Here is a 27,382-nt window from a genome sequence, read left to right as displayed (position 1 = left end):
CTTGAATGTGGAAAAAGTTTCAGTCAAAAACAAAACCTTAAATCCCACATGGTAATTCACAATGGAAGGAAGCCTTTCACCTGCCAACAGTGTGGAAAAAGTTTCACTCAAAAACAAAGCCTTAAAGTTCACATGAGAATTCACACTGGAGAGAGTCCTTTCACCTGTCAACAGTGTGGAAAAAGTTTCACTCAAATGCAAAGCCTTAAAGTCCACATGAGAATTCACACTGTAGAGAGTCATTTCACCTGCCAACAGTGTGGAAAGAGTTTCAATCAAAAACAAAACCTTAATGTCCACATGAGAATTCACATTGGAGAGAGTCCTTTCATCTGCCAACAGTGTGGAAAGAGTTTCACTCAAAAACAAAGCCTTAAAGAACACATGAGAATTCACACTGGAGAGAAGCCTTTCACCTGTCAACAGTGTGGAAAAAGTTTCAATAAAAAAATAAACCTTAAAGTCCACATGAGAATTCACACTGGAGAGAGTCCTTTCACCTGTCAACAGTGTGGAAAGAGTTTCAAACGAAACCAAAACCTTAATATCCACATGAGAATTCACACTGGAGAGAGTCCTTTCACCTGTCAACAGTGTGGAAAGAGTTTCACTCAAATACAAAACCTTAATATCCACATGAGAATTCACACTGGAGAGAAGCCTTTCACCTGTCAACAGTGTGGAAAGAGTTTCACTCAAATACAAAGCCTTAAAGCCCACATGAGAATTCACACTGGAGAGAAGCCTTTCACCTGTCAACAGTGTGGAAAGAGTTTCACTCAAAAAAGAAACCTTAAAGAACACATGAGAATTCACACTGGAGAGAATCCTTTCACCTGTCAACAGTGTGGAAAGAGTTTCACTCAAATACAAAACCTTAATATCCACATGAGAATTCACACTGGAGAGAAGCCTTTCACCTGTCAACAGTGTGGAAAAGGTTTCACTCTAAAAAAAAATCTTAATTCCCACATGAGAATTCACACTGGAGAGAAGCCTTTCACCTGTCAACAGTGCGGAAAAAGTTTCAATCAAAAACAAGGCCTTAAAGTCCACATGAGAATTCACCATGGAGAGAGTCCTTTCACCTGCCAACAGTGTGGACAGAGTTTCAATCTAAAACAAAACCTTAATGTCCACATGAGAATTCACACCTCAATACAACAGTTGTAAATCTTAGGTTTCACATTATCATTCACACTGGAGAGAAACTGCTTATTAGAAGAAAAAAAAACGTTCACGTGATCAGTGTGGAAAGAGTTTCACACATAAAGTAACCCTTAATTGCCACATGAGGATTCACTCAGGAGAGAACAGTTTTATATGTCATCACTGGAAAGAGTTTCAGTCATAAAAGTAGCCTCAACACTCACATGAGACTTCACACTGGAGAGAAACATTTAATCCGTAAACTGTGGCAAGAGTTTTTCACGAAATGGAAATCTTAAGGCTCACACAAGTATTTGCACAGGAGAGAAGCGGTTTACATATTGAAAATCTATCTATGAAATGGCATAATTTGACAAATATAAAAAACAAAAATGAATGAAATAAGCTCATTACACAGCATTATTTGCTTCATTTTTAGTGAGAGAATGAATTGTTAATGTCTTCAATATGGCCTTAAATATGGCTACTGTTGGGGCTCAACTTGTAACATCTGGAAGTTTGTTAGAGCTGCAAGTGCCTCACCACTGATCCTGCGTCACTGCTAATTGCATGATGGGGACTACTTCCAGATAGTGTTTACCCATTGCAAAATGCGTCCGGAGAGCAAAGAGATGAGATAAACGCTATGTTTGCTCGAATCTTGTGAAAGGGATGCGGAAGATTGTTCTTCAGGTGATTCTATTTCACTGTATCCCATCGTGGGTCCAAGAACACTACTGTCAAGTTACACTCTCCTGATGCTCCCAGCTATACGTCACTTACACTTACCAGAGTTCTCAAGCTCACCTATTCCTCTTTATCCCTTCATCACGACACTATATCACCCCAGCACAGAGACACAGTCAGCGTCTGGTCTCTCAATTGTATTACCCTGTAAAACTGTACGAGTAGGACAAAAGAAAGACTCTTCATGAGAAGTGTAGCTAATCGATGATCAGGGGTATTGTCACCGCGGGGAGAGGACGCTGGCGTTGTTTGTTCACCGCTTTTCCGTCCGAAATTCCTTGTGGCAACAATTGTTGCTATTAACCAGGCTATACAGTATGTTTATTGACCAGCACCACTACGTCCAGTAAATATAACGAATGCAAACTTTATGGATGTGTTTGTACGGATTTCGCCGACTCCAGCTGTTGTCAACTTACCAGTCTGCCTTCGCCCGGAGCTTTTTCTGTGTCTGTGCATCGCCTCCTACCATTGAATTATCTGCTAAGAAATGCTAGGAAAAAACAGAAAGATATTTTAGAACAGAGTTTTATGTCCACAAATTCTAAGAAATTATGGGACACTATTAAAATTATGACTAATATGAATACAAAGGTTAACCGTCTTATTACTAATGATGACCTGAGGAAGGCAAATTAATTAAATGACTTATACCTCAGGTTTGACACACAGAACTGTGTACTGGAATGTAGAGAAGCTTTGGATTCACTTGTAATTGAGAACACATCTGATAGGATCATTGTGGACCAGCAGAAAGTTTGTTCAATATTCAGTCGACTGTGTACCAAGAAGTTCACAGGTCCTGATGGTATCTCTGCATTATTGTTAAAATCTTGTGCCGAAGAACTAACTGTGGCATGGTGCCCAATTTTTCAGCAATCGGTGGATTCTCATATCATACCTGATTTATGGAAAAAATCTATTATTGTTCCATTACCAAAAAAAACAGGTTCAAGTGAAAATAAGGACTTCAGGCCAGTGGCCTTGACATCATGTGTGATGAAAAGTTTTGAGAAGTATATGGTGTCTATTTTAAAGACTGAAGTTAACTCTGTACTTGACCCATTACAATTCGCATACAGGCCGGGCCGCAGTACAGAAGATGCTGTTAACACTGTGACTTATTTTATTACTAAACATCTGGAAAATCCAAAAGCTTATGCACGTTTATTATTTGTTGATTTTAGTTCTGCTTTTAATACAGTTCAGCCCCACCGTTTAATTCAGAAACTGAAGATGTTTAATGTTAATTCCTTTTTAATTAAGTGGTATCTTTCTTTTCTGACTAATCGGACCCAACAGGTTAGAGTCAATCATACTTTATCGGAGTTGAAACATATCAGTATAGGCGTTCCACAGGGATGTGTTAGTTCTCCGATTTTATTTACATTGTATACTAACGAATGTTCAAGTTGTGATCATAACAATTTTATAGTGAAGTTCTCAGATGATACAGCGATACTTAGTCTTTTGTATGAGAAGAACGATTTGTCAGTTTATTTCTCAGTGATATCAAGGTTTGCAGAGTGGTGTGATCTAAATCATCTTATTTTTAATATAGAAAAGACTGAGGAGATGATTTTTGATCTTAGATCAATAGGTGATCACACACCAGTGCTTTTACATGGAAAATCAATTAAGCAAGTATGTTCCTATAAGTACCTTGGTATCTACGTGGATAACACACTTAGTTGGGGGATTCACGTTGACTCAATTTGTTCTCGTGTGCAGCTAAGACTGTATTTTTTACGTAGACTCAGACTTTATGGAGTTGACCAGAAAATTATGTGGTTGTTTTATTCGGCAGTTATAGAGAGCATAGTTAGATATGGCATTACGGTTTGGTTTGGTAACCTTACAATCCAGGTAAAGTCGAAGCTTGCACGTTTGGTTAGAATAGCGATGAAGACCATCGGGAGAAAATAATTTTTGTCTCTTGAGTCATTATATGAACAATCGGTTCTGAGAGAAGCACATAAAATCGTGGTTGATCCATTGCATGTTCTGTACACTGAGTATGAATTGTTACCTTCTGGAAGACGATACAGATTTCCGATGTGTAGATACAACCGTTTTAAGAAGTCTTTTATCCCTTTTTCAATTAAATTGTTAAATGATGAATGATGTGTATATGTGTGTATGTGTGTGTATATGAATTATTTATTATACTAGTGTTTTTAATGTATGCATTTCAATGTTTCAATGTCAATGTAAACACCTTGAGTCCAACACAAATTTCCCCTTTGGGGACAATAAAGTGTATTTCATTTAATGTTTTCTCCCGGTTTGATCATGGCATTCCATCCCTCTGGTCTGGCGCACGCCCTGTCGCATTTCCAACACGTCATCAGGGCGCTACCCTTCCCAGAATAAGTAACGCTGGAGTTTCCACGGCAACGCTGAGCACGGATCGGGAGGGAAAACGTGGAGTGGATTTCAGTCTACTCCAGCCAATACGGAGGCACACTGCTCCATCTACCATCACGATTGAACTGTTCAATGCACAATCCATCACAAATAAATCCTGCCTTATACAGGAACATATTCTGGATAAATGTCTGGATTTAGTGTGCCTTACAGAAACTTGGCACAAACCAGATGTTTTCTCTGTTTTAAATGAGACCTGTCCTCCTGGTTACTGCTACCTACAGAAAGCCCGTAATACAAGAGGCATCTGCCACTGAGTCTAAGCCAGTCTAAGCCAGTCTGGAATCAGCTGTGATTGGCCCAATTTACCCAACATAAATCAGCTCTGTGTCAATTATTCAATTGTTTGTTTGTTATCAGCTGAGATATTCAATTGTTTGTTTGTTATCATCTGAGATATATTGTTTTTGAACTGATCATTGCAGAAGCAGAGGTTTTTATACTGTATCTAAGGTTTGGAATATTGTTTTTGCTATTGTGGGATGTTGTGTGTTAACATTCGTAAATACTACAAAAACAATCCATAGTTTTGTTGGGAGGTATAGCTTGTCTGTTAAGAAAATATAAGCATTGTGGAAATGTGTTCACTGACTGCATATTGTGTGAAAACGACATGAAATGTGTGAATGGTATGGCCACAAAAGACCGATGCTGTGCTAATTGTGTTTAGAGTTTTGAAAATGTGACAACTGGCTGGACAAACGCTTGTTAGCGACTGAAAAAAACTGTAATACCCAAAACTAAACTCTGCACAATGGGCGACCGTGCTTTTTGCTCTGCCGCTCCCCGGATTTGGAATGCCCTCCCGGACCATCTGAGGTCACCACAGACCATTGAGACTTTTAAAAAGGGACTAAAGACATTACTTTTTAGCAGATCTTATGAATTTTAAAAATGTCTAGATATTGTTCTTAGGATCAGACCTGTAGCACATTGAGATTTTTTTTTAAAATGTAAAGTGCTTCTACAAATAAAATTTATTATTATTATTATTATTTATTCATGACGAATTTGGCACTTCCAGTGTATTTATCTGGATGTTCATGTTCATTAAGATCCGGGGAGTTGCCTGGCCACAGATCCAAAATGTCAATATAATGAACACCGAGCCATTTCATTATGATTTGATGTGACTTGACATGAAGGCCAAGTATGGTAGCCCATGCTCGGAATTTATTCTCTGCAAATGTATTGTATTTTTCACTGCGTGACAACATGATGTAGCGTGAGAGCGGCATGGCTTGTTGGACAGTAACTAAAGGGGGGCGGGTCTTTGCGAAAGGTCAATTGTGAGAAAACCTTTGAATGAAAAACAACCCTACACATAAATGGTCTCAGGATTCTTCACTGTTGGCACGACACAGGACTCATGGTAGCATTCACCTTTTCTTCTCCGGACAATTGATTTTCCAAATGTCCCATACAGTTGGAAGGGGGCTTCATCAGAGAAAATAACTTTGCCCCAGTCTTCTGCTGTCTAACCCTTGTACTTCCAGCAGAACTTTAGTCTGTCCTTGATGTTTTATATTAACCCCCTGGGTTCGGCAATCATGCTGGTGTGATCCGCTTGTTTTTTTTCTTATCAGTGCAAAAGAGACTCAAAATACTCTGTTGATTTTGATCTTACATATAAGTGTTATACATAATTCAAAACTGTTAAATGTCTTATTTTATTTGTGTCTACTCATAATAAAAACTAAATGTTTTTCGTAAAATAAAGAATATAAACATGATGCGCGTTCTACAGTCTCTCTCAATGTCTCTATTTTTAAATGATGTAAATTATATCAAAAACAAATTTTCTCTGTTTAAGTAATTTGTATGAAAGCAGCGACATGTAAAGTTTCTCAAACGGGTCCTCATTAACTCTAATGTGACCACACCCACGCAAGAGCAATTGACATGCAAATACTCCACGCAAAACGCCCTCATTACGTCAAAACAAACATTACATTGAGTTTGGAAGACTTGGATTTACCTCAGAAGATTTAGAACATTTTTAAGGTAAGACATGTTAAACTGGTGCTAGACTAAACCGTTCTGAAATGAGATTGGATTAAAAACATGAAGCCTAATGTTGTACATGTATGTGTATCTATATATAGACAGAAACCTGTTGAAACGTGAACTAGACTGGCAACCTTTCAATGCTAGATTTATATACATGTACGACATAAGGATGTCTTTATGTTCGATAATAAAACACAGCATGATAAAAGTAGGCTAGTATGAGTGTTTACTCTAACATGGTGAATATTATAATGTTTAGACCCGTGTTTAATGTGAAATATTGTGTTTGTGGATATCTGCTAAAATGTAGATGTATAATATGGTAACAATCATGTTTAATAGTTTGGAGCCCGAGTTCAGGCTCTTCACTGAACTCGGGCGGAGAGGAGTGTACGTATAGCGGTTCTGTATCACTTCTACTCCTCTCTTCATCACCCAGGGCAGGGCTCGCCCAAAAAGAACAACACAGCTTCGGCGAGGGATTATAGGCTGGTCGCCCAGACACTCTGCAACGTCCAACACTCGTGTATACACTACAACACACTCAATTCACACGTGATAATTGAAACTCAGCACAGTATGCACAAACCTCAGATCATTAAGGCAGAGTGCGGCCCAGACGACAGCCTCGACAGATGAACTCTCCGTTCGCTGATACAAACAGGGTTTCATCCCAAGCTGTGTCATTTCCAAACATTCATCTTCAGAAAATTGACAGAGGACCGTGAACTTCAGCAGTATGTCAACGCAGTGCTTCTTCATAGAATGAATATGACAGAGAATTATCAATAAACACAATTAAGACGAGGTCGACAAGGTCGTTTCTTCCTAATGATTGCCCGGCCACAAGAGCGCACTAGTAGGGGTCCAGGCTCTGCTACACACCAGCCGGAGAATACTACCCACTTTTGAGCATAGATGCGCCTATTTGAAGGTGCTCTCACTTCAGTGATGGTTTTTAACACCCTTTCCGGGAGACCCCCGGATACCCGTTGAGGGACCATACATGACGGGCCCACAAGTCGGGACGGGGATGCCAAATTTTCTCGGTCGCCTGCGTGAGGAGATCCCTCCTCAGCGGTATCGGCCATGGGAATGTTTCCAGCAGCTGGGCCAACTCGGAGAACCATAACTGGGTCTTGCAGAGGGGGGCTATTAGTAGCACTGCACACTTGCTCTCCCTGATCCGTTTGATGACCTGTGGTAAAATCGTGATCGGAGGAAATGCATATAGCGGGCGGCTCTGCCAGTCGTGGGCTAGCGCGTCCCAGCTTTTTGTGAAAAATGTTCGGTGGAGGTGAAGAGGTCGGCCTCGCCGAAGATGCTCCATATGAGCTGAACTGTCTGCGGTTGAAGAGACCATTCCCCTGGGGGACCAGGATGTGGTGGCCCTTTAGATATGGGAGAAAAGCTTTCAGTGATAGAGTGACCGCTCTCATCTCTAGACAGTTTATATGTAGGCGCTTCTCCGGACCTGTCCATAGGCCAGAGATGGGCCTGCCCTCGTATAGGGACCTTGGTTGGATGCGTCTGTCGAGAACACTTTACTCTTTGAAACCACACACATGCTCACACCCATGATCAGTCGGCTGCTTTCGAGGGAGCCAGGGCTTTGATGCAGCTGTGGCTCACTCTGATTTTTAAGTATCTTCAACGGCCCTGTTTAGCACGCGGAGAAGCTCTGTCAAAGCTGGTTCTCACGTTGCTCGTGCTGGCTTGTGTTGAGTGTGCGGGGCCTGAAACGGAGCCCGCCCACTCGTTGCATTCAGATGCAGCAATGGAAAAGCTGTCATCCCTCTCATCATCCCTCTCATTATCCTCGTCTGATCCGCCGGAAGAGTTGAGACCGGCCGCTCGAAGAGAGGGGCGTTTGTCCACCTGTGTAAACAGAACCGGCGAGGGAGTTTGTTTAGGAGAGTGACGGAGCTGGCGTGAGCTCGCTCGTATCCATCCGCTCTGGCAACCTTTGTGCGCAGCACTTCTTTTTGCGCGGCTCAAGCAAAGGGAGAACGGGAAGCGGGTCGTCGTCGGTGAAGACAGCCAGTCGAGCCCGCAGGGTGGGGAGATCCATCTCGTCGCACTCAGGGAAGCTGCCCTTGGCAAGTGCAGCTTCTGTGTGGTCACGGCCCAAACAAGAAGTGCAGAGGATGTGACGGTCTGCGCCGAAGAGAGGGCCTCTACACGAGGCGCATGAGGTGCGAGGCATTTGAAACAATTTGCTCTTTTAGAGAAAAAGTGTGACGCAATGGCAAACGCACTATGCTTTAAAAGGATATGTTGCGCGCTGGATGGCACAGCAGAACAGCGGGCTGAAGGTGATGACAGTCGAAGCCGGCGTCCTCAGATCTTTAGAGCAGGGCTTGTTCCGCTGAAGGCTTCAATCCAGAGATTAGCGAAGTGGTGAGTTCGCTAAAGGAGATCTGAGTCCTGAATGAGTGCTTATATAGATATTAGCCACGGCCATTCTGACTGGCTCTGACGCGCCAGGGCGCGAAGCAACCCGATTGGTTTGTGCGTCAGAGCCGCCTCGCCTCGGTCTCTATAGTCACTCATCTATGTGTCTGCTGTGCAGCTGCACTGCGTTTTAAAAAGTGTGCTTCAATATTCTAGAGAAAAGGAGTTTTCCCATAGCGTAAGCTAGCCTTACGCAATACGAGAGACCTCTCGAAAGGGAGCTAGTTTACTACATCTAAGCTATTTTTTAAAATAGCATCTTTATATTGAACCAACTTCATTCCAAGTCAATGCTGTCTCAGTGATCAATAAAACTGTCAAAAAGTGAGGCGGGGGGTTGTTGCTATAGTGACACAATTGTGTGTTGTGGACATTTAAGAAAAACGTTTGTTTCGCTTCATACATTCAATTTAAGGTCATTAGGTTGAATAAGTTAAACTGTGTAACTGAACAGCGTACATATTTTTGACGTTAAATCATGTTCTAAGTGATGAATGAGTGAAACGCTTTGCAGAACGATCTGAACCCACTCGCATTCGTTTGGACTGCTCTCTCACTGAATCATCTGAAGCCATTTATCAGTCAGTAAAACAAACAGACGGCATCGAGAGAACAACCAGCGCTGTTTTTCACTTGTTTTCCTCTGTGAACATGCGCTAATTGGATGTCTAGGGTTGGGTATCGTTTGAACCAATGAGAAATCCTAATTTAGAGAACAGTTACACTAGGAACGTTTCCTTGTGGTTTAAAAATACAATAGAAAAACAAACTAAACAACAAACTAATATACATTTCAAGCATTATTAAAAACAAGTAAACACTCAGTGGCTGTTTCTCAATATACCAAGTAGGCTACACAAACTTCGGACTTGCGTCCTTGGTTGTCCGGTTATTCTGCAAATGCCGTTCTTGATCGTGTCACTCAGCACGGTTACTCCGGTTATTATCTCTTTATGTATATTTTAAACAACAATAAAACTAAATATGTCATAAAACACCAATCTGCCTCTTTTCATTAAAAAATATCTTAAACATATTAATGGCCACATAAATGTGGTTCAGGCAACACGTACATTGATTATCTTCACTGCATATATTTATAACACGAAATATAAAACACAACCCTGCTTCTTTTTGTTTTCATTTTAAAAATATAAAACATATTAATCATTAAAACTAACATTTAACAAACAGAGACTGGGTTGTTGTTTTATTGTATTATACATGTAGGCCTACAAACAGTAAAGATAATGTATAAAATAAATATTAAAAAATATTCTATATATTTTTTGATATATAAAATAAAATTACACAACCCTGTCTCTTTTAGTTAAATGTCAGTTTTAATGATTGTTTGGGAATGAATTTCAATGCTGCTGACACATGAACTGTACTTTAAGAACAAATACAGTCTTTTTAACAATTATTAGTAGTTCTTAATCTTTTTCATCACATAATTGTACAACATGTATTAAAATATATATTTCACAAAGAATTCATCCATGACATCTATTATATAAATTTCTATGGACTCTGGATTTTGAACAGGACTTTTATTTTGGTCTGGCGATATGACATCATAAAGCTGCGCCGTGCTCCTGCAACTGTTGTGATTAGACTGAAGAAAGGTTTGTGGTTTTACGCATTTAAAGAGTTTAAATCGATACATGTAGAGGCATATGACCATGTATTATTGAACATATCTTTGTAATAAGCTTAATGTAATATTATTGCGTTTTATGTGTGAGTAAAGCGTATTCACATGCGAGTAACAGAAAAGGTGCGTCTCATTTCGCGCACTATATCGTGTATCAGTTTATCGTAAACACGAGTTCGGGTTTTGGAAAGTGGTGATGGAGAAACGGAGCTTTTCGAAACTCCGAGTCAATTTAATCTAATGCGTTAAATGACTCACTGATTCAAAGCGCTTGAATCACCGCGCGCTGACGAAACCCAATAGCGTCTGGCTGCAGACTTGCACTCTCTTTTTATTTCATTTTATTAATCCCATGAACCAGAACAATACAAAGAGACATAATCATTCAAAGTAAAAACAAAGTAATGCAATGCCTTAAAATCAAATCATTTTTAAAGCATGAAAAGTTAGGTTTGGAGTCAGACTATTTCATTTTATGAATGTGAAACTTCCCCATTAATATTAACAATTGTATGAAGTATGCCTTATCTTTCTCAATCCCATGATCATTGAAGTGTATCATTATGTCAAATCCACTCAGCTGTAAATCAATATTATTATTTTTTTCTAATTTAAACGCTCCACATCAATCCAAAATATTTTTTTATGTATGCAATGGAAAAATTGTTTCCTTTTCACCTTTACAAAAAAATTACGAGTAATCAATATCTAATTTCGTTCCAGCACATGTTTTACTGGATTCTATGCATTATTTTAAAAGAGACTTTTACTTTGTTTTAATGTAGAATTTATCTACTGTTCACCATTACGCCAATTTACATGAACACAGATGACCCGAAAAAGTGAGCTGGATGGTAAACAATATTATTAAGTATATTCCTAATGTAGTTATTTGAGACTATATTGTGTAAAATATCTGTATAAATATTTTACCCATGATATCTGTAAAATTTAGATCTTCCTCCTGTGATGCATTTCTAAGAAGGATCAATACTTTCCTGGGAATTTTATCCATTACAACTGCAAAGTCTTTAGGTCTAACTGGTATTTTAAAAAATGTATTAAAAAAATTCTCTATATATACCGTATATACATTTCCACCATTATTCAAAAGCTGACTAACTAATATAATATTGTTTTCAAACCAGTAATCAAAAAAGAAAGATTTATTTTTGTAAAGGATGTCTTTATTGTTCCAAATATAATATCTCCTAGGTGAAAAGTTATGTTTATAGGTCAGTGTCCATGACATCAGAGCTTGTTTATGACATTTCGCAAGCTTAAACTGTATTTTTTCAATTGAATAATTACACTTCAATAAAAATGAGAGGTCGCCCAATTGTTTAAATAGATAGTTAGGAAAGGAATTCCAAATACGGTCTTTATTTTTTAAATACTGAATAAGCCAATTTATTTTAGATACATTGTTTAAAGCATCATAACTCAACACCTCTAAACCACCATATTCTTTGGATTGCATAAAATGTATTTTCTCAAATAATATGGCTTATTTTTCCAAATAAAATCTAAAAGCATTTATCCAATTATTTGGTAACTTTAGGGGGAATATCCAATGATAATGACACTACGGGCCGTATCTTGCACCCAGCGCAATTGACTTTGTACACCGACGCATGTGTCATTCCTATTTTGCACCCGCACACAGTGGACTCTTCCCTCCACAGACGCACGTCGGTAAATTAGGGAATGAACTTGCGCTCGCGGGGGCGGTTCAGTGAAAAGAGGAGCGTGTTCCGGCGCAAACGTTCCCTGGTGATATTCTGCAGTTCCAGAAAACAACTCCGCCACTGACCAGGAGAAACCGAGTCTAAAGACAGTGGCGCCGCGCGTTAGTCATATGCTATTTTAAGGGCGTGTGCTTAGCCATAATGTAGCGTGTGAACAACACACACACACTTTGATTCTCTAATCTAAACAGACGCAGCAGTTTGTGCAAATCATACATTATTACAAGGAAAAATATCAACACACGAGGGAAATCATTGTTGTGTCCGTGAAGATGTGAAAAAATAATTTAGCTTACACATTTACCCAAATGATTATACGCCTGTTTAACCGAAGCTTATTTGGGTGTGTTTCTCCCATCATCCTCATACAATGTCACTTCAGGGCACAATAATAATACAGGGCTAAGATTATCACAAATAAACACAAGATTTTGACGCACATCCAAGGGTTTGTGGAGTGTGGAGCGCGACTAATGTTTAGTCGATTGTCGAGTTCACGCGCGTGATCATAGATAACTAAACCTATGGGCGTGAACTTGACAATCGACTACTTTGGACTTCCACCGAAAACAGGAAGTAAATACAGGTATGTGTGCTGGCTGATAACATCATTTTTATTAATATCTTTCACATCTACTGCAGTCAGATTCACTCGTGTTCACTCTGAAGGAATCATCTAACATGGCTGGGCACTTGTATGACACATCAAGGACTGGTTAAGTTTAAAACTTGCCCCATCGAAGTCAACAGGGTGCAAATTTTAAAAAGAAGATAACACGGTGTAGGCAACACCGATTTTTGTCGTTGTTCTCTGTATTGACAGCACTCCAAATTTACAAAAAAAAATAGCTCAATGTTCAAATTGACTGTAGTTCTCCTTTAACTCTCAGTCTGACTGACTCCCTCACCAGTGCGCTGAACTACTGAACTAGAGCTGATTGAGACAGAGATTTACTGTAGATTTATTTTTCTTTCTGTTAATTATTCTGTTCCTAAACATGACTTTGTCCAAACACAGGAAAACTCCTGGAGAAACATCTGAGATCCACGTCACACTATTATAAAGATGGCGTTTATTAAAGAGGAGAGTGAAGACATAAAGATTGAAGAAGTGTTCAGCGTGAAACATGAAGATACTGAGGAGCAAACAGGTTAGTTTCATTCGGTCCTTATTAAAATGATCTCCAGAAATTAATTATATTTTTGAAGAATGTCATATGAGTTTCCTAATTAAAGCGGTTTTATTTGACGTGGAGCGGGTCTTCTCATGTGGACAGACATGTTTGTTGAGATCACATGACCAGACAAATGGAAATAAAGTGTTTCCGCATGAACTTTAGATCCGGCAACTTAAAACGGGGGTTTGGAGGTAACGGAACAAATTTATTTTTTACATTGCCTACATATCTTCTCTGACTTAAAAAACATTAACAACGCTGTGTGTACATCAGGGCCAGTGATGCCAGTAACATTATTATTAGTATTATTCATTTAGCAGACGCTTTTATCCAAAGCGACTTACAAATGAGAACAATAGAAGCAATTAAACTTCAGTAGGACAACAGTATGTAAGTGCTATGACCCTTCGCAATTCAATCTAACGTAGTTTTTTTTTTTTTTTTTAAGATAGAATAGAGGAGAAAGTGTTAGTATTACTGGATCAAGTGCTGCCGAAAAAGATACGTCTTCAGCAGTTTCTTAAAAATGGCTACGGATTCAGCAGCTCTGGCTGAGTTAGGCAGATCATTCCACCAGCAGGGAACAGTCATGGTGAAGGTCAGAGAGAGATATTTTGTGCCTCTTTGAGATGGCACCACAAGACGCCGCTCGCTTGCAGAGCGTAAGTTTCTGGATGGCACATAAGTCTGAAGTAATGAGTTAAGGTACAAGGGAGCAGTGCCAGTGGTTGTTCTGTAGGCAAACGTCAGTGACTTGAATTTGATGCGAGCAGCAACCATTGCAATTTTGTGAGGAGAGGAGTGACTGGTGCTCTCTTCGGCTCATGTAAGACCAGTCTAGAACAAGGAGTTGTATAGCATGCTCTGATAGGAAGGGCCTGATCCTTCTGATGTTGTACAAGGCAAATCTGTATGACCAGGCAGTGCTAGCGATGTGGTCTGTGAAGTTCAATTGGTCATCAATTACAACTCCAAGGTTCCTGGCTGATCTTTATGGAGTTATGGATGACGAGCCTAGCTGAATGGTGAAGTTGTGATGAAGTGCTGGGTTAGCCAGGATTACAAGTAGCTCTGTCTTCGCAAGGTTTAGTTGAAGGTGGTGATCCTTCATCCAGCCAGAAATGTCTGTCAGGCAGGCTGAGATGCGAGCGGCTACCGTCGGATTATCAGGCTGGAATGAGAGGTAGAGTTGTGTGTCATCAGCGTAGCAGTGATAGGAAAAGCCATGTTTCTGAATCACAGATCCTAGTGATGTCATGTAGAGGGAGAAGAGAAGTGGTCCAAACACTGAGCCCTGAGGCACACCAGTAGCTAGATGTTGGGTCTTAGACACCTCACCCCTCCACGACACCCTAAAGGACCTATCCGAGAGATAAGACTTGAGCCACAGGAGTGCAGTTCCCGAGATGCCCTTCATCTTTAGGATTGACAGGAGGATCTGGTGGTTAACTGTGTCAAAGGCAGCAGACAGATCCAGCAGGATGAGAACTGAGGACTTGGAAGCTGCTCTTGCCAATCTCAGAGCTTCAATTACTGAGGGCAGAGCAGTCTCAGTTGAGTTTCTGCTTTTGAAGCCAGACTGGTTGTTGTCCAAGAGGTTGTTCTGCGTAAGAAAGGAGGAGATCTGTTTGAAAACAACTCGTTCAAGTGTTTTTGCGACGAATGGAAGAAGGTATACTGGTCTGTAATTTTCTAGATGTGCTGGATTTAGAGTGGGTTTCTTAAGCAGTGGGGTTACCCGGGTTGATGGAGGAGGAGGGTTAAGAAGAGAGGAGAAGGTTTTGAAAAGCATGCGAGAGTCAGAAGAATTGTTACTTTTGTTGCGATAGTAAGTAATTTTAAGTCAAGTCAAGTCAAGAATATTTGTATAGCGCTTTTCACAATATAGATTCTATCAAAGCAGCTTCACAGTAATAATTAAAATAATAATAAAATGTCCATGTTTGGTAATGCTGATCAATAGTATTATTGATTGATTAAATTAAATTGAATATCCCCAACTGAGCAAGCCAAAGGCAACAGTGGCAAGGAACGAAAAACTCCATCAAGTGACCTAATGGTGACCTAAAACTCCATCAGGTGACCTAATGGAGAAAAAAAACCTTGGGAGAACTCAGGCTCAGTCGGGGGCCAGTTCTCCTCTGGCGGTTATGAACTAGAGGCCGGATTTAACTGTAAGATTAAAAATATTATATGAATGCCTGGCAAGAGATGCGTCTTTAATCTAGTTTTGAACTGGGAGAGCGAGTCTGAGCAACGAACAGTATCAGGAAGGCTATTCCAGAGTTTTGGAGCTAAATGTGAAAATTTTCACTTTTTTTTAGCGTGAAAATTTTAGCAGTAGATATGTTAGCAGAGAAGGAAGAGAGGAGGGATTGATAAAGACCAAGGTCAGTATGATCTTTGGATTTGCGCCACTTCCTCTCTGCACCCCTGAGTTTAGCACAATGTTCACGGAGAACCAGGGGGCAGAGGGAGTGGCGCGGGCTGGCCTGGAGGAAAGGGGGCAGAAGTTGTCCAAGCAGGATATTAAAGGGGGGAAAAGAGTATCAGTGGCATTGTTAGTATCTAGTGCTGAGAGCTGGTCTAGTGGAGGAAGTGTGGATGAGATCAAAGAGGATAGACGAGAGGGTGAGTGAGCGTAGGTTCCGCCAAAAGGTGACCTGTGGAGGAGTGCGTGTTGTGTTCTGAGGCAGGTTGAGAGTGAGGAAGTGATCTAAGGTGTGCAGTGGAGTGACTAGAGTATGGTCAGTGGAGCAGTAGCGTGTGTAAATAAGGTCCAATTTGTTACCTGATTTGGGAGTAGCCGCAGTCGATACTCATTTGAGGTCGAATGAGGCAAGCAGAGTGTGGAAATCAGCAACTGGAGGTTTTTCAAGATGGATGTTGAAGTCTCCAAGAACTATGAGAGGAGTGCCATCCTCGGGGAAGGATGAGAGTAGCACATCAAGCTCCTCTAAGAAACTGCTAAGCTGACCTGGGGGACGATATATAATTACACAATGGATTTTATTAGGACTGGTGATGGTAATAGAATGTGATTCAAATGAGCTATTGTTACACAAAGGTGGTAAAGGATTAAATTTCCAATCGTTTGAGATGAGCAGACCAGTACCTCCACCCCTTCCAGTCAGACGAGGGGTGTGTGAGAAAGTGAAGTTAGCGGAGAGCGGTGTGGCAGTGTCCTCTGGTTTGATCCAGGTCTCAAACAGGGCCAAAAGCCTGAGACCTGAATGACTAGAAATAGATGTAATGAAGTCAGCTTTGTTTACAGCGGACTGACAATTCCAGAGACCAATAGGAAAAGAGAAAATGGTACTAGAAGACATCGGAAGGGTACGCAGGTTGTTAGGATTGTACCGCCTTCGACGTATGACATTGGATTTACACATGTTAGTAATAGTAGGGAATAGAAAACGCATGGTGTAAGAGCTCACAAACAGAAAGATCAGTTGAAAGTTGAGTAGAAGAGAGAGAGGAAAAAACAAGAAGATAAAACAACTGACGAGAAATTAATACTCAAGTGCCTTGCCGGTGTCCTTGCTCGCCGTAGTCGCACAGGTAGAGTCGTTGGTCTTTACACTCTTTGGTCTTCACATGATGAGGGCTTCATCCCACATCTGCCGCGACCGCTGCCGTGGTGCACTAACCTATTTATACCCGCCTAATACCTCGTTGTTGAATACAGCTAGCTACGCCCTCGTGTTGATCCAAGCGAAACTCAAAAGTCACGACACAAACAAACAAAGGCCTCGTGGCCTCGCGTTTTACCAGAGTAAAACACAGTAAACAAAAACAAAGTTTCCTAGCCACAAAGAACCACGCTAAAATCTACTGAGACAAGTAAACACTCTCACAGACTGATGCTCTTTCCTGCTGTTCGATTGCTTCTTCTGTATAGTGATGGGGACACTATACTGTCAAAGAGCACCGTCTTTTGGATAAGGCGTTAAACCGAGGTCCTGACACTCTGTGGTCATTACAAATTTTAGGATGTCCTTCTGAAAAAGAGTAGGGGTTTAACCCTGACATCCTGGACAAATTTGCCCTTTGGCCTCTATCCATCATGGCCTCCTAATCATCCCCATATACTCCTTAATCTCTCCACCAATAAGCTGGTGTGTGGTGGGCGTTTTGACTTTGTAATGTCATTATTTCATATAACACTAAAAGAGAATAATAATACAGAACTAAACTTTAAATTTAAATAAACAAAAACATTTAAATATTTCAGTGATGCTTTGGATGAACAATATATAAAAGCACAAATATATAGCTGGTTTTGACAGCGCCTCAAGTCACGAGCTCAGCTCCTTTTTCGTCTTCTCACCAGAACACGCACAACAGCGGAGTTACTTGTGCGTTCACGATAGCAGCTTGAGTTTCGGTCCGCTGAAGAGGTGCTTTTCTATGGCAAGCAACTTCTATGTTAGAAGAACATGAACATCAACCCTGGGCCAGAGAGGACACGCAGAGCAAATAGGAGAACGGAGGAAGTCAGAAGAGTTGATGGTTGGAGTTGCGATGGACGACTTCTGCATTAAATTGAAGACATTGTGTCACACTCCTGATGTTGTCCTTTGATTCTGTTCTGGTTGAGAGAGTTCTCTCTCTCCTGAATGAGCACATGGCTGGTTGTGGGCCAAGGCCTGCTGCCCTGGGGCCTAGTCTGGCCATGCAGGACAGCTATGTGAACGTACCGAGAAGGCCAAGAGAGGGAAGAGCTTGTGTAGAGCCCATTTAAAGTCTGAGAAAGGTCCCATCTCTCAGGGTTGGCTCGACCAATAAGAAGGGGGGAATTTCCTAGCGGGAAATTCCTCTGTTGGGAGGATTTATGGCTCTGTCTCAGGTGTGGTTAGACATAGGCCTTGCTGTTTGTGTTCATTTATACTCAGATAGATATATCAAAACACACTGAATTCTATGAGAAGGTGATGAGTCATTAAATGAGGAATGATTAGATAGGAGACAAATTGTTGCCTTTGGCTTGCTCAGTCTGGGATATTCAATTTAATTAATTAATGAATAATACTATTGATTAGCATTACCAAACATGGACGTTTTATTATTATTTTAATTAATACTGTGAAGCTGCTTTGATACAACCTGTATTGTGAAAAGCGCTATACAAATATTCTTGACTTGACTTGACTTGACTTGAGACATTTACATTTAGCTTTGGTTCTATCATAAAATACATAGTATCAAAGGGCCCTTTCACACCTACCTTGTTTGGTCCGGACTTTTCAGTTTGGTCCGAATCAAAATTGCAGGTGTGAAACCTCCGCCGGACCACGGTCCGGATCAAACTGGCCAAAGGTTTGGTTCGTTTCTAGTGTGAAAGCATTTATGTATGGTTCGGACTTTCGGACCATTTACAGGAAGTTCCGGTGGTTCCCGCATAGCCGAAAAAACAGAAGATGGCAGGAAAAATGAGCCGTGGTAGCACATGGGGAGAGGAGGAGACGAGCTTTTTAATTGAAGTATGGTCTGATGACATAATAAGAAGTCAACTGGAAAAAAACGCACAAAAATGCAGACACTTTCCAAATATTTTCGGAGAGGATGAGAGAGAGAGGGTATGAGAGGACGGGAGAGCAATGCCACCTGAAGATAAAGAAACTGCGGCAGCAATATACAAAGGCGCGCAATGCCATGAGAAAAAGTGGTGCATCGACAAATGCGAAGGACACATGTCCTTTTTATGACGACCTGGATAGCATTCTGGGCACTCGCCCAACAAGCTCACCCATTAAGGTGGTGGAGTCTTCCCCATCAGCGTCAACTTCAAGTGCTCCAATACTACAGTAAATACTTCCAAAATTGGTGAGTAAAGCTATCTTCTCCATGTTAATCAGAGTTTTTGTCCTAACTAGCCGCGACGGCGACACGCAACGATCCTATTTTGGAAACGGTTTCTATTTTTCTGCGATGTCGCGGCTGGAATAACAAACTATGCCACGATAATCTCTGGTACTGTTTTATGTGCTTTATTTAATGTTAAAAGCGTGTAATGTGACTTTGAATGTCACTCCCAGCTTTGTATATGTAAAAGCAACAATGGATAATTCACCTCAGATCTTGAAATTAAACAAACTTTCAAATGTGAACAAACAAGTGTATTCTTTATTTATGTTTGGGTTTTACTTTTCATTTGACCTATACGGTATAGCTGTATTGAGTTATATTTTATATGGCCATGTCTGTTTGGAGTTGAAAAAGAAAAACAGTTATGCAGAAAATGTGTTGCAAAAGAGCCATATTCTCCTAATGTCTATTCAGCTCTTTTGTTTGAGTCTGCAATATGTCTTTGGTGCTAAAGTTTATTCCTTTATTCAACATTGTAAAAATTATTTTATTTTTCTATAATAAATGTTGACCAAATTTAAGTGTGTCATCTCTCTCTTACATACTGAACTGTGATTTAATTATAAACAGAACAAGATCAACACAACTATTTCAGCAATAAACTGTAGTAAAACAATTATACATTTATTGTCGTTGGTTGCAGAACATAACAGGCAACAATAATTGTGTTTCTTGACAGAACAAGCAATAATGCAATGCGAAGGATGGAAGTGGCAAAACAATGTCCATACCTACAGATTTGAATAATAATATACCTAATATTTGCCCCAATGACACGGTCTGCAGGGTCTGGTCTTGCATCATAATTTTCATCTTCATTGCCAATGTCTTCATTATGACTCTCGCAAAAATTGTATAGGACACAGCAGGCGGAGATGAAGTCAATGATTAAGGTGACATGACAATCACATCGCTTTAGTAGGCACCTCCATCTTCCTTTCAAGCGTCCAAAAGCCCTCTCCACAGTCATTCTGGGTTGACTCAAGCGGTGATTGAAAACAGATGGTTCCGGTGTTATCCCTCTGCCCTCCGGGTATGGCTTCATTAGCCATGGTAGCAGTGAATACGCGGCATCTCCTAGTATCACAAGAGGTACCTCCACACCCTGAATGGTTTCTTGCCATCCTGGCAATAGCGTTCCATTCTGCCCTCGTTCATAAAGGGACGAGTTTGAGAACACGCATGAACCCTCCCAGGCCAGCCGTTGTTGACATCCCAAAACTTCATATTGTGGTCCACAACACCTTGCAGGATTACTAAATAGAAGCCTTTGCGGTTGTAGTAGTCAGCTGGGTTGTGAGGTGGTGCCATGATGCAAATATGAGTGCCATCCACAGCTCCGGCACACTGTGGGAACCCCCACCTGTCACTGAATCATCTGACTATTTATCTGACTTCTGCAGATGATGGTATGTGTAGGTATTGTGGCTTTATGATGTCGTTGATGGCAGTGACAACTTGTTGGGTGAAGACACAAGCACTTGACATTCCCACACCAAAGAGGTGAGAGATAGATCGGAGCTCAAGATTGGTGGCCAGCCTCCACAAGCATATCGCCACACACAACTCCACCGGCACTGCCTGGCGGTATCTTGTATCCTGTCGAGTCAGCCTTTGACGAAGAATCTCACAGAGATGATTGAAGGTGGTTCTTCTCATTCGGAAGTTGAGCAGCCAATCTCTCTCTGTCCAGTTGTCACATATATACTGCCACCAAGCAATACATCGTGGCTGGACCCAGATGTTTCTGTAAAAGATTAAAAAAACAAGATGCCATAATATTCACCAATTTTTAGGCCCTATTAACTCATGCTAAATATAACACATGCAATAAGGTTGTGTAAAATAAGCAGGTAAATGTCTTATAGCCTAACAGTTGCAGATTAAATAAATATGTTGACATTCTGCAGACCTAGAGCTGTCAGTATAGCTGTCATGAATATTTAATTTTAAATCTTAAATGTTGTTTTTCTATTTCTATGCACGGAGAAATTCATTGAAATAAGGACACAATTATAAATCGCCCGTGACAACTCGTCTTTTGAAACAGACGGCCAGTATGGAAACATTGCAACTCACCTTGGTCTCTCCCCAAATGAAGGTGCCAGAGCTCGCATGATTGCTTGCAGTCTTCTCCTCCTTTCCTGCCGGCGACGATAAAATGTTTGTACGGCGAGGACGTTCATTTGGCGAATTTGAAGTAATCTTGTGTATAGTTGGTGCTGCAGGTAATAATGCCATAAAAATAACAGTGATAATAGCGTCTGTAGTACATAATAGTATCAAAAGACACTACACAAGACAGAAAATCATTCACACAGTGTCCTGGGGTGCATGTTCATTTACAGATAAGTTTGTCTGTTTGGCCTCTGCTTTTTCCACGTGTCCACATTTTTAACCGCAATAAAACCAACTTATCTGATTGTAGTCATGGTAACCAAGACCCCTATTGTCCTTGTTGGGGGGATGGGACCATAGATCCCAGACTGAGTTTTAAATATTATTTGTTAAATATAACAAATAATTGTCTGATTTGTCTCAGTCGTTGCAGCATTTAATTTGTCTGCTACTTTTTGCTAGCCCTCTCTCCTGGCTTTTGAACACTTTGAGGCTTTCCATGACGTTTTAAATAAACTTTCAAATTCTGCATACATTTCGACTATTAGCACTTGCTCTGCTCAGAGAAAAACTGTGCGCGCTCTTTGGCCATGGTGAGCAGCCTATAGCAACGTTGCTGATTAATGTTTCTACTATCAATACATATCCCCTTTTAAACCAACGCATGAACGCGCAGTTATCTCAGATAACTCAATCCAGCAATACTAATCATAAACAACAGGTGTGTTCGAAGAAGCTATTCAGCCAGATCATGATTAGCATGATGATATCATCTTGGATGTGCCATTTGATCTCGGATGTATTTAGTGACATACGAAAAACAGACCCCTGGCTTCTTGCAGCTTTGTTAATGTTCGGTCAGACAGAACAAGAAGTCTCCCAAACACCTCACACACTAGAGGTCTTCACGGGTCCAAAAATTTGTACCCGAACCCGAAGGGACCCGTAATTTGCTACACCGAACCGACCCGGACCAGACTATTATTTCAAAAGCTGGACCCGGACCCGTGCAGACCCGATAAATGCCTAACCGGACCCGACCTGGACCCGTCGATTATTTTTGTAAGCTGGACCCGAAACTGCCGGGAAGACACAGACCCGACTGGACCCGATTGTCACATATTCCACCTTAAACTGCTATTACAAGTCAATAAACCTGTTGCGAAAAATTACAACTTTTTGTCTTACCTAATTTAAGGAGCCGTAGCAGCGTAGTAGTCTCTCCATCCTTTCCTTGTAACGTTACCTGACTGGCTGTGATGCATTACAATCCGACAAGAAAGTTATCCATGTTATTCCTCTCGTTATTCCACCAAGTCCAAGCTTAATCCTTGTTATTTCAGCTTCAAAAGTCCACTTGATCTCACGGACTCACGGTGACGGATGACAAATTAAACGAGTTAGCTGCTAACTTGCACAATAACTTTTGGCTGTTTGCTCTTTTGAACTATAATAACGATTGCTCATTCAGTGCCATGGCCGCTGCGCTGACGTTATTTATTTGTTATCATCTCCGTGCTCTCTGCTCTGCATCATCGAGTCTGAATCTGACCACTAAAACTTTAAGATGAAACAAAACGGTTAATTTACATTGTAAAATATAAAGCGCGGTTTGGCTGTCCCTCACTGAAGCTCTGCCTCTGGTAACTGGTTGCCATAGAAACATGACACGCGCTTGACTGCACATGCGCGCTAGCTGGATCAACCTAAAATATGCTTTTTAACGCAATTTATTTTGAGTGTCAAAGTAAACATTCATGTGACAGTTCACCTCAGATTATGTTACTGATTTAAAATATATTAAATATGAGTGTGACAAGACGCATTTTTGAGATTGATGACTCGCACGGGTATTACACACAATGTTAAACAGACCCGGGACCCTAAGTAATAGATTTGGACCCGACCCGGACCCGGCTGATCATTTAAAATATAGACCCGAACCCGTACGGGTCCCGGGTCAGGTCCCGGGTCAACGGGTCTCGGGTTCACTGTGAAGACCTCCATCACACACTGAGTTTCATCTAGTTTTGCACAATTGAATGAGCTGGTGTTTCGGAAATTGCATTTGTTCTTGTTTTGCCTCCAGTGCCTTGAATGTAGAGGTACTATGGTTGAAGTGTCTGACAAGCTGCCCAGCTGTAATGATAACATGATGCACAAACACAGATGGCATTGACCACCAGCTGCAGTGTATGTGCCAATACAGTCCCATTTCACCCATCTGGGAGTTTGCTGCCACAATGTTTGTGAATTATCTTAAACGCATGCAGACACTTTCCCAGTTAGTCAAGTTAGTTAAGCTGTGAGGTTGCCAGCTGTGTGTTGCCATTAAGTTGGTGTTAACTTGTATTTATCTTTTTTCGCTCTAGACCTAATGCCGCTGAAAGAGGAGAGTCAAGAACTGAATAATATGGAAGATGAACATCATGATTTCAAGACTGGAGAGAAATCAACAAAGATGGAAAAGACTCACTCACGAAAAAGAGCTCAGAAGACCAAACCTAACAGTTATTTCACTTGCCTTGAATGTGGAAAAAGTTTCGCTCAAATACAAAGCCTTGAAGCCCACATGAGAATTCACACTGGAGAAAAACCTTATACTTGCTCTCATTGTGAACAGAATTTTGCTCATAAACACATCCTTAATTCCCATGAGAGAATTCACACTGGACAGAATCCTTTCACCTGTCAACAGTGTGGAAAGAGTTTCAATCAAAAACAAAACCTTAATGTCCACATGAGAATTCACACTGGAGAGAGTCCTTTCACCTGCCAACAGTGTGGAAAGAGTTTCACTCAAAAACAAAGCCTTAAAGAACACATGAGAATTCACACTGGAGAGAGTCCTTTCACCTGCCAACAGTGTGGAAAGAGTTTCAATCGAAACCAAAACCTTAAAGTCCACATGAGAATTCACACTGGAGAGAGTCCTTTCACCTGTCAACAGTGTGGAAAAAGTTTCAATCAAAAACAAGGCCTCAAAGTCCACATGAGAATTCACACTGGAGAGAGTCCTTTCACCTGTCAACAGTGTGGAAAGAGTTTCAATCTAAAACAAAACCTTAATGTCCACATGAGAATTCACACTGGAGATAGTCCTTTCACCTGTCAACAGTGTGGAAAGAGTTTCAATCAAAAACAAGGCCTTAAAGTCCACATGATAGTTCACACTGGAGAGAGTCCTTTCACCTGTCAACAGTGTGGAAAGAGTTTCACTCATAAACAAAGCTTTAAAGAACACATGAGAATTCACACTGGAGAGAGTCCTTTCACCTGCCAACAGTGTGGAAAGAGTTTCAATCGAAACCAAAACCTTAAAGTCCACATGAGAATTCACACTGGACAGAATCCTTTCACCTGCCAACAGTGTGGAAAGAGTTTCAATCAAAAACAAAACCTTAATGTCCACATGAGAATTCACACTGGAGAGAGTCCTTTCACCTGTCAACAGTGTGGAAAAAGTTTCAATCAAAAACAAGGCCTTAAAGTCCACATGATAGTTCACACTGGAGAGAGTCCTTTCACCTGTCAACAGTGTGGAAAGAGTTTCACTCAAAAACAAAGCCTTAAAGACCACATGAGAATTCACACTGGAGAGAAACCTTTCACCTGCCAACAGTGTGGAAAAAGTTTCAATAAAAAAAAAACCCTTAAAGCCCACATGAGAATTCACACTGGAGAAAAGCCGTATACTTGCTCTCATTGTGAACGGAGTTTCACTAAAAAAAAAAAACTTAATTCCCACATGAGAATTCACACTGGAGAAAAGCTTTATAACAGTTGTAAATCTTAGGTTTCACATTATCATTCACACTGGAGAGAAACTGCTTATTAGAAGAAGAAGAAAATGTCCACATGCCTAACCCTGCTTAGTGTGGAAAGAGTTTCACACATAAAGTAACCCTTAGTTCACTTTGTAATAGAAAAAACATATTTGGGTGGCACTTCACTCGCTTCCCCTGATGTCCAATGTCGATAAAAGATCAGGAAAGGTCATAATAAGAAAACCACAGCTCAGTATGTGACAACCCATGTTGGAGAGCTATCCGGACTGTTAAAGAAGATAACCATTTAAAATGTCATACTGAATGAAGTAATCACTGTGTAGAAATATAACATTTTTGAGATGTATTGCTTAACAAAGAAAATACTGTGTTGTTCTGTAGCACTTAGTATCCGCAGCTGCACTTGCTAAAGGCATGTTACGTTTACTAGAGCACACGCGCTTCCTGCAAGACTAGAAAACGCGCACTTCCTGCAGTTGCTCGTCTGCAGTTGTTCGCTGCTTGCTATAATTACTTTTGCTGACAGCCAGGCATACAATGCGCACATAGATTATGATTTGTTGTTGCTACTAAACGCAGCTTGCTATTACTAAACGCAGCGTACTATTGTTTGCTGAAACTGGACTATAAGGAAGGAAGAACCAGACGAACTCTTCGCTCTTCCTTGCTAACAAAGATCTGGATTGCCAGCGTGCCAGATGCAAGAAGCCATTTAAGTCAAGCTAGTATCTATCTGTTAGTTAGTACTCTATTATAATCTGTAACAAGTATTCCTTTTTCATTTGATTCTTTTAATAAATATTGTTAAACATTTATTATAATCATCTGACTGGACCTTGGATTTTTGAGTACGAGTTTTTCCTTCTACCTGGATCAGGGAGATCCTGCTTGAAGAGAACGACAAGAGGGTGAGCATTCTTATGATAAAGAGAATAATCACTATGAGATTTGATTGATCATTAAGCCCAGCCAAAAAGGCAGCGTATGACATGTATATGTATTACAGTATTTCTGAATTGCTAAAACACTAAAATCCATTTGCAAAACCAAAGTTGCAAGTGTACAAACCACTTTATTGATTGAATCACACAGTTTGCAGAACTGTAAACACTTCTCATGTGGTTAGACACAACTAGCAAATCGGAATCACTTTTTGTGGAAAACTGTAAACACATTGTCATTCACAAAGCACATGTAGCATTGTGGTGCACTTCAACTAAGAATGGCAAACACAGCCCCCAAAAGTGAAACACAAGCAACACACTATTGTCATTGGTAACACACAAGCACTCAAAATTGAACACACCTGTTTCAAATCAGTAATGTGTTGCACCAAATCAGTAATCAGGATATAAAGCCATGTCAAATCCAAATGGCATTTGTGATTTTCACAATGGAGGGCAGGAGAGAAGGAGGATGAGGAAGAGGAGGACAAGGACAAGGACGAGGACGAGGAGAAAGAGACGGAGGAGAAGGAGACAGAGGAGGAGGAAGAGACAGAGACGGAGGAGAAGGAGACAGAGGAGGAGGAAGAGACATAGACGGAGGAGGAAGAGACAGAGGAGGAGGAGCAGATAGGGGAAGAGACGTAGGAGGAAGAAGAGACGGAGGAGGAAGAAGAGACGGAGGAGAAGGAGGAAGAGATGGAGGAGGAGGAGGAAGAGACGGAGGAGGAGGAGTAGACAGGGGAAGAGACGTAAGAGGAAGAATAGACGGAGGAGGAAGAAGAGACGGAGGAGGAGGAAGAAGAGATGGAGGAAGAGACGGAAGAGACGGAGGAGGAGGAGACCGAGGAAGAGACAGAAGAGGAAGAGGAGGAGGAGAAACAAGAGCCATCATTTCCAATGAAATTAGAGCAACGATCATACACCATGTTCTGGTTCATGGAATGAGTATGAGGGAAGCAGGACTACGTGTTCAACCAAATATAAGCAGGTTCTCTGTGGCCTCCATTGTCAGGACATTCAGAGAAGAGAACAGGTAAGTGTACTATCATTTGTGGTCCTTCAAACTCACCATACAGTATGTACAGTTGTGGAACGTCTCAGAAAATTACTGTAACATATCTCTAAAAATTGGCCATTTTCTTGCAGTATTACTGTAAAACTAATAGTATTTTATGTATTGTACATATTTGGTGACATTTCAATACATTAGGCCTGTCTGTACAATTCTAACAAGAGGTTTTATTTGCTAGAATTGAAAGACTGCCACATGCCGGTGGAAGGAGAGGTATGT

At 40.8% G+C, this 27,382-nt stretch overlaps 2 protein-coding genes across 2 annotated transcripts in view; both read left to right on the top strand.

Moving 5' to 3' along the window:
- Positions 1 to 27,382, top strand: part of LOC307002185 (uncharacterized protein) — a 445,540-nt gene that overhangs the window by 230,727 nt on the left and 187,431 nt on the right. The window lies entirely within an intron of this gene.
- Positions 10,330 to 26,046, top strand: LOC307002184 (uncharacterized protein). Its single transcript, XM_079619505.1, has 3 exons — positions 10,330 to 10,415; positions 13,211 to 13,343; positions 23,729 to 26,046. Exons 2-3 carry the CDS (start codon positions 13,259 to 13,261, stop codon positions 25,150 to 25,152), a joined length of 1,509 nt encoding a protein of 502 aa, XP_079475631.1. The 5' UTR covers positions 10,330 to 10,415; positions 13,211 to 13,258; the 3' UTR covers positions 25,153 to 26,046.

This window comes from Phoxinus phoxinus (assembly GCF_949152265.1).
Source record: "Phoxinus phoxinus genome assembly, chromosome: 7".
Classification (NCBI taxonomy): Eukaryota; Metazoa; Chordata; class Actinopteri; order Cypriniformes; family Leuciscidae; genus Phoxinus; species Phoxinus phoxinus.
Note: the sequence above shows the minus strand (reverse complement) of the source record. Positions and strands in the feature narration are given on the sequence as shown.

What these genes read in the sequence shown, in the direction of transcription:
- LOC307002184 (XM_079619505.1), top strand. Translation starts at nt 13,259, where the DNA reads ATGGCGTTTATTAAAGAGGAGAGTGAAGACATAAAGATTGAAGAAGTG. An exon ending in AGATACTGAGGAGCAAACAG is followed by an intron (nt 13,344 to 23,728) that starts GTTAGTTTCATT and finishes TTTTCGCTCTAG; the next exon opens with ACCTAATGCCGCTGAAAGAG.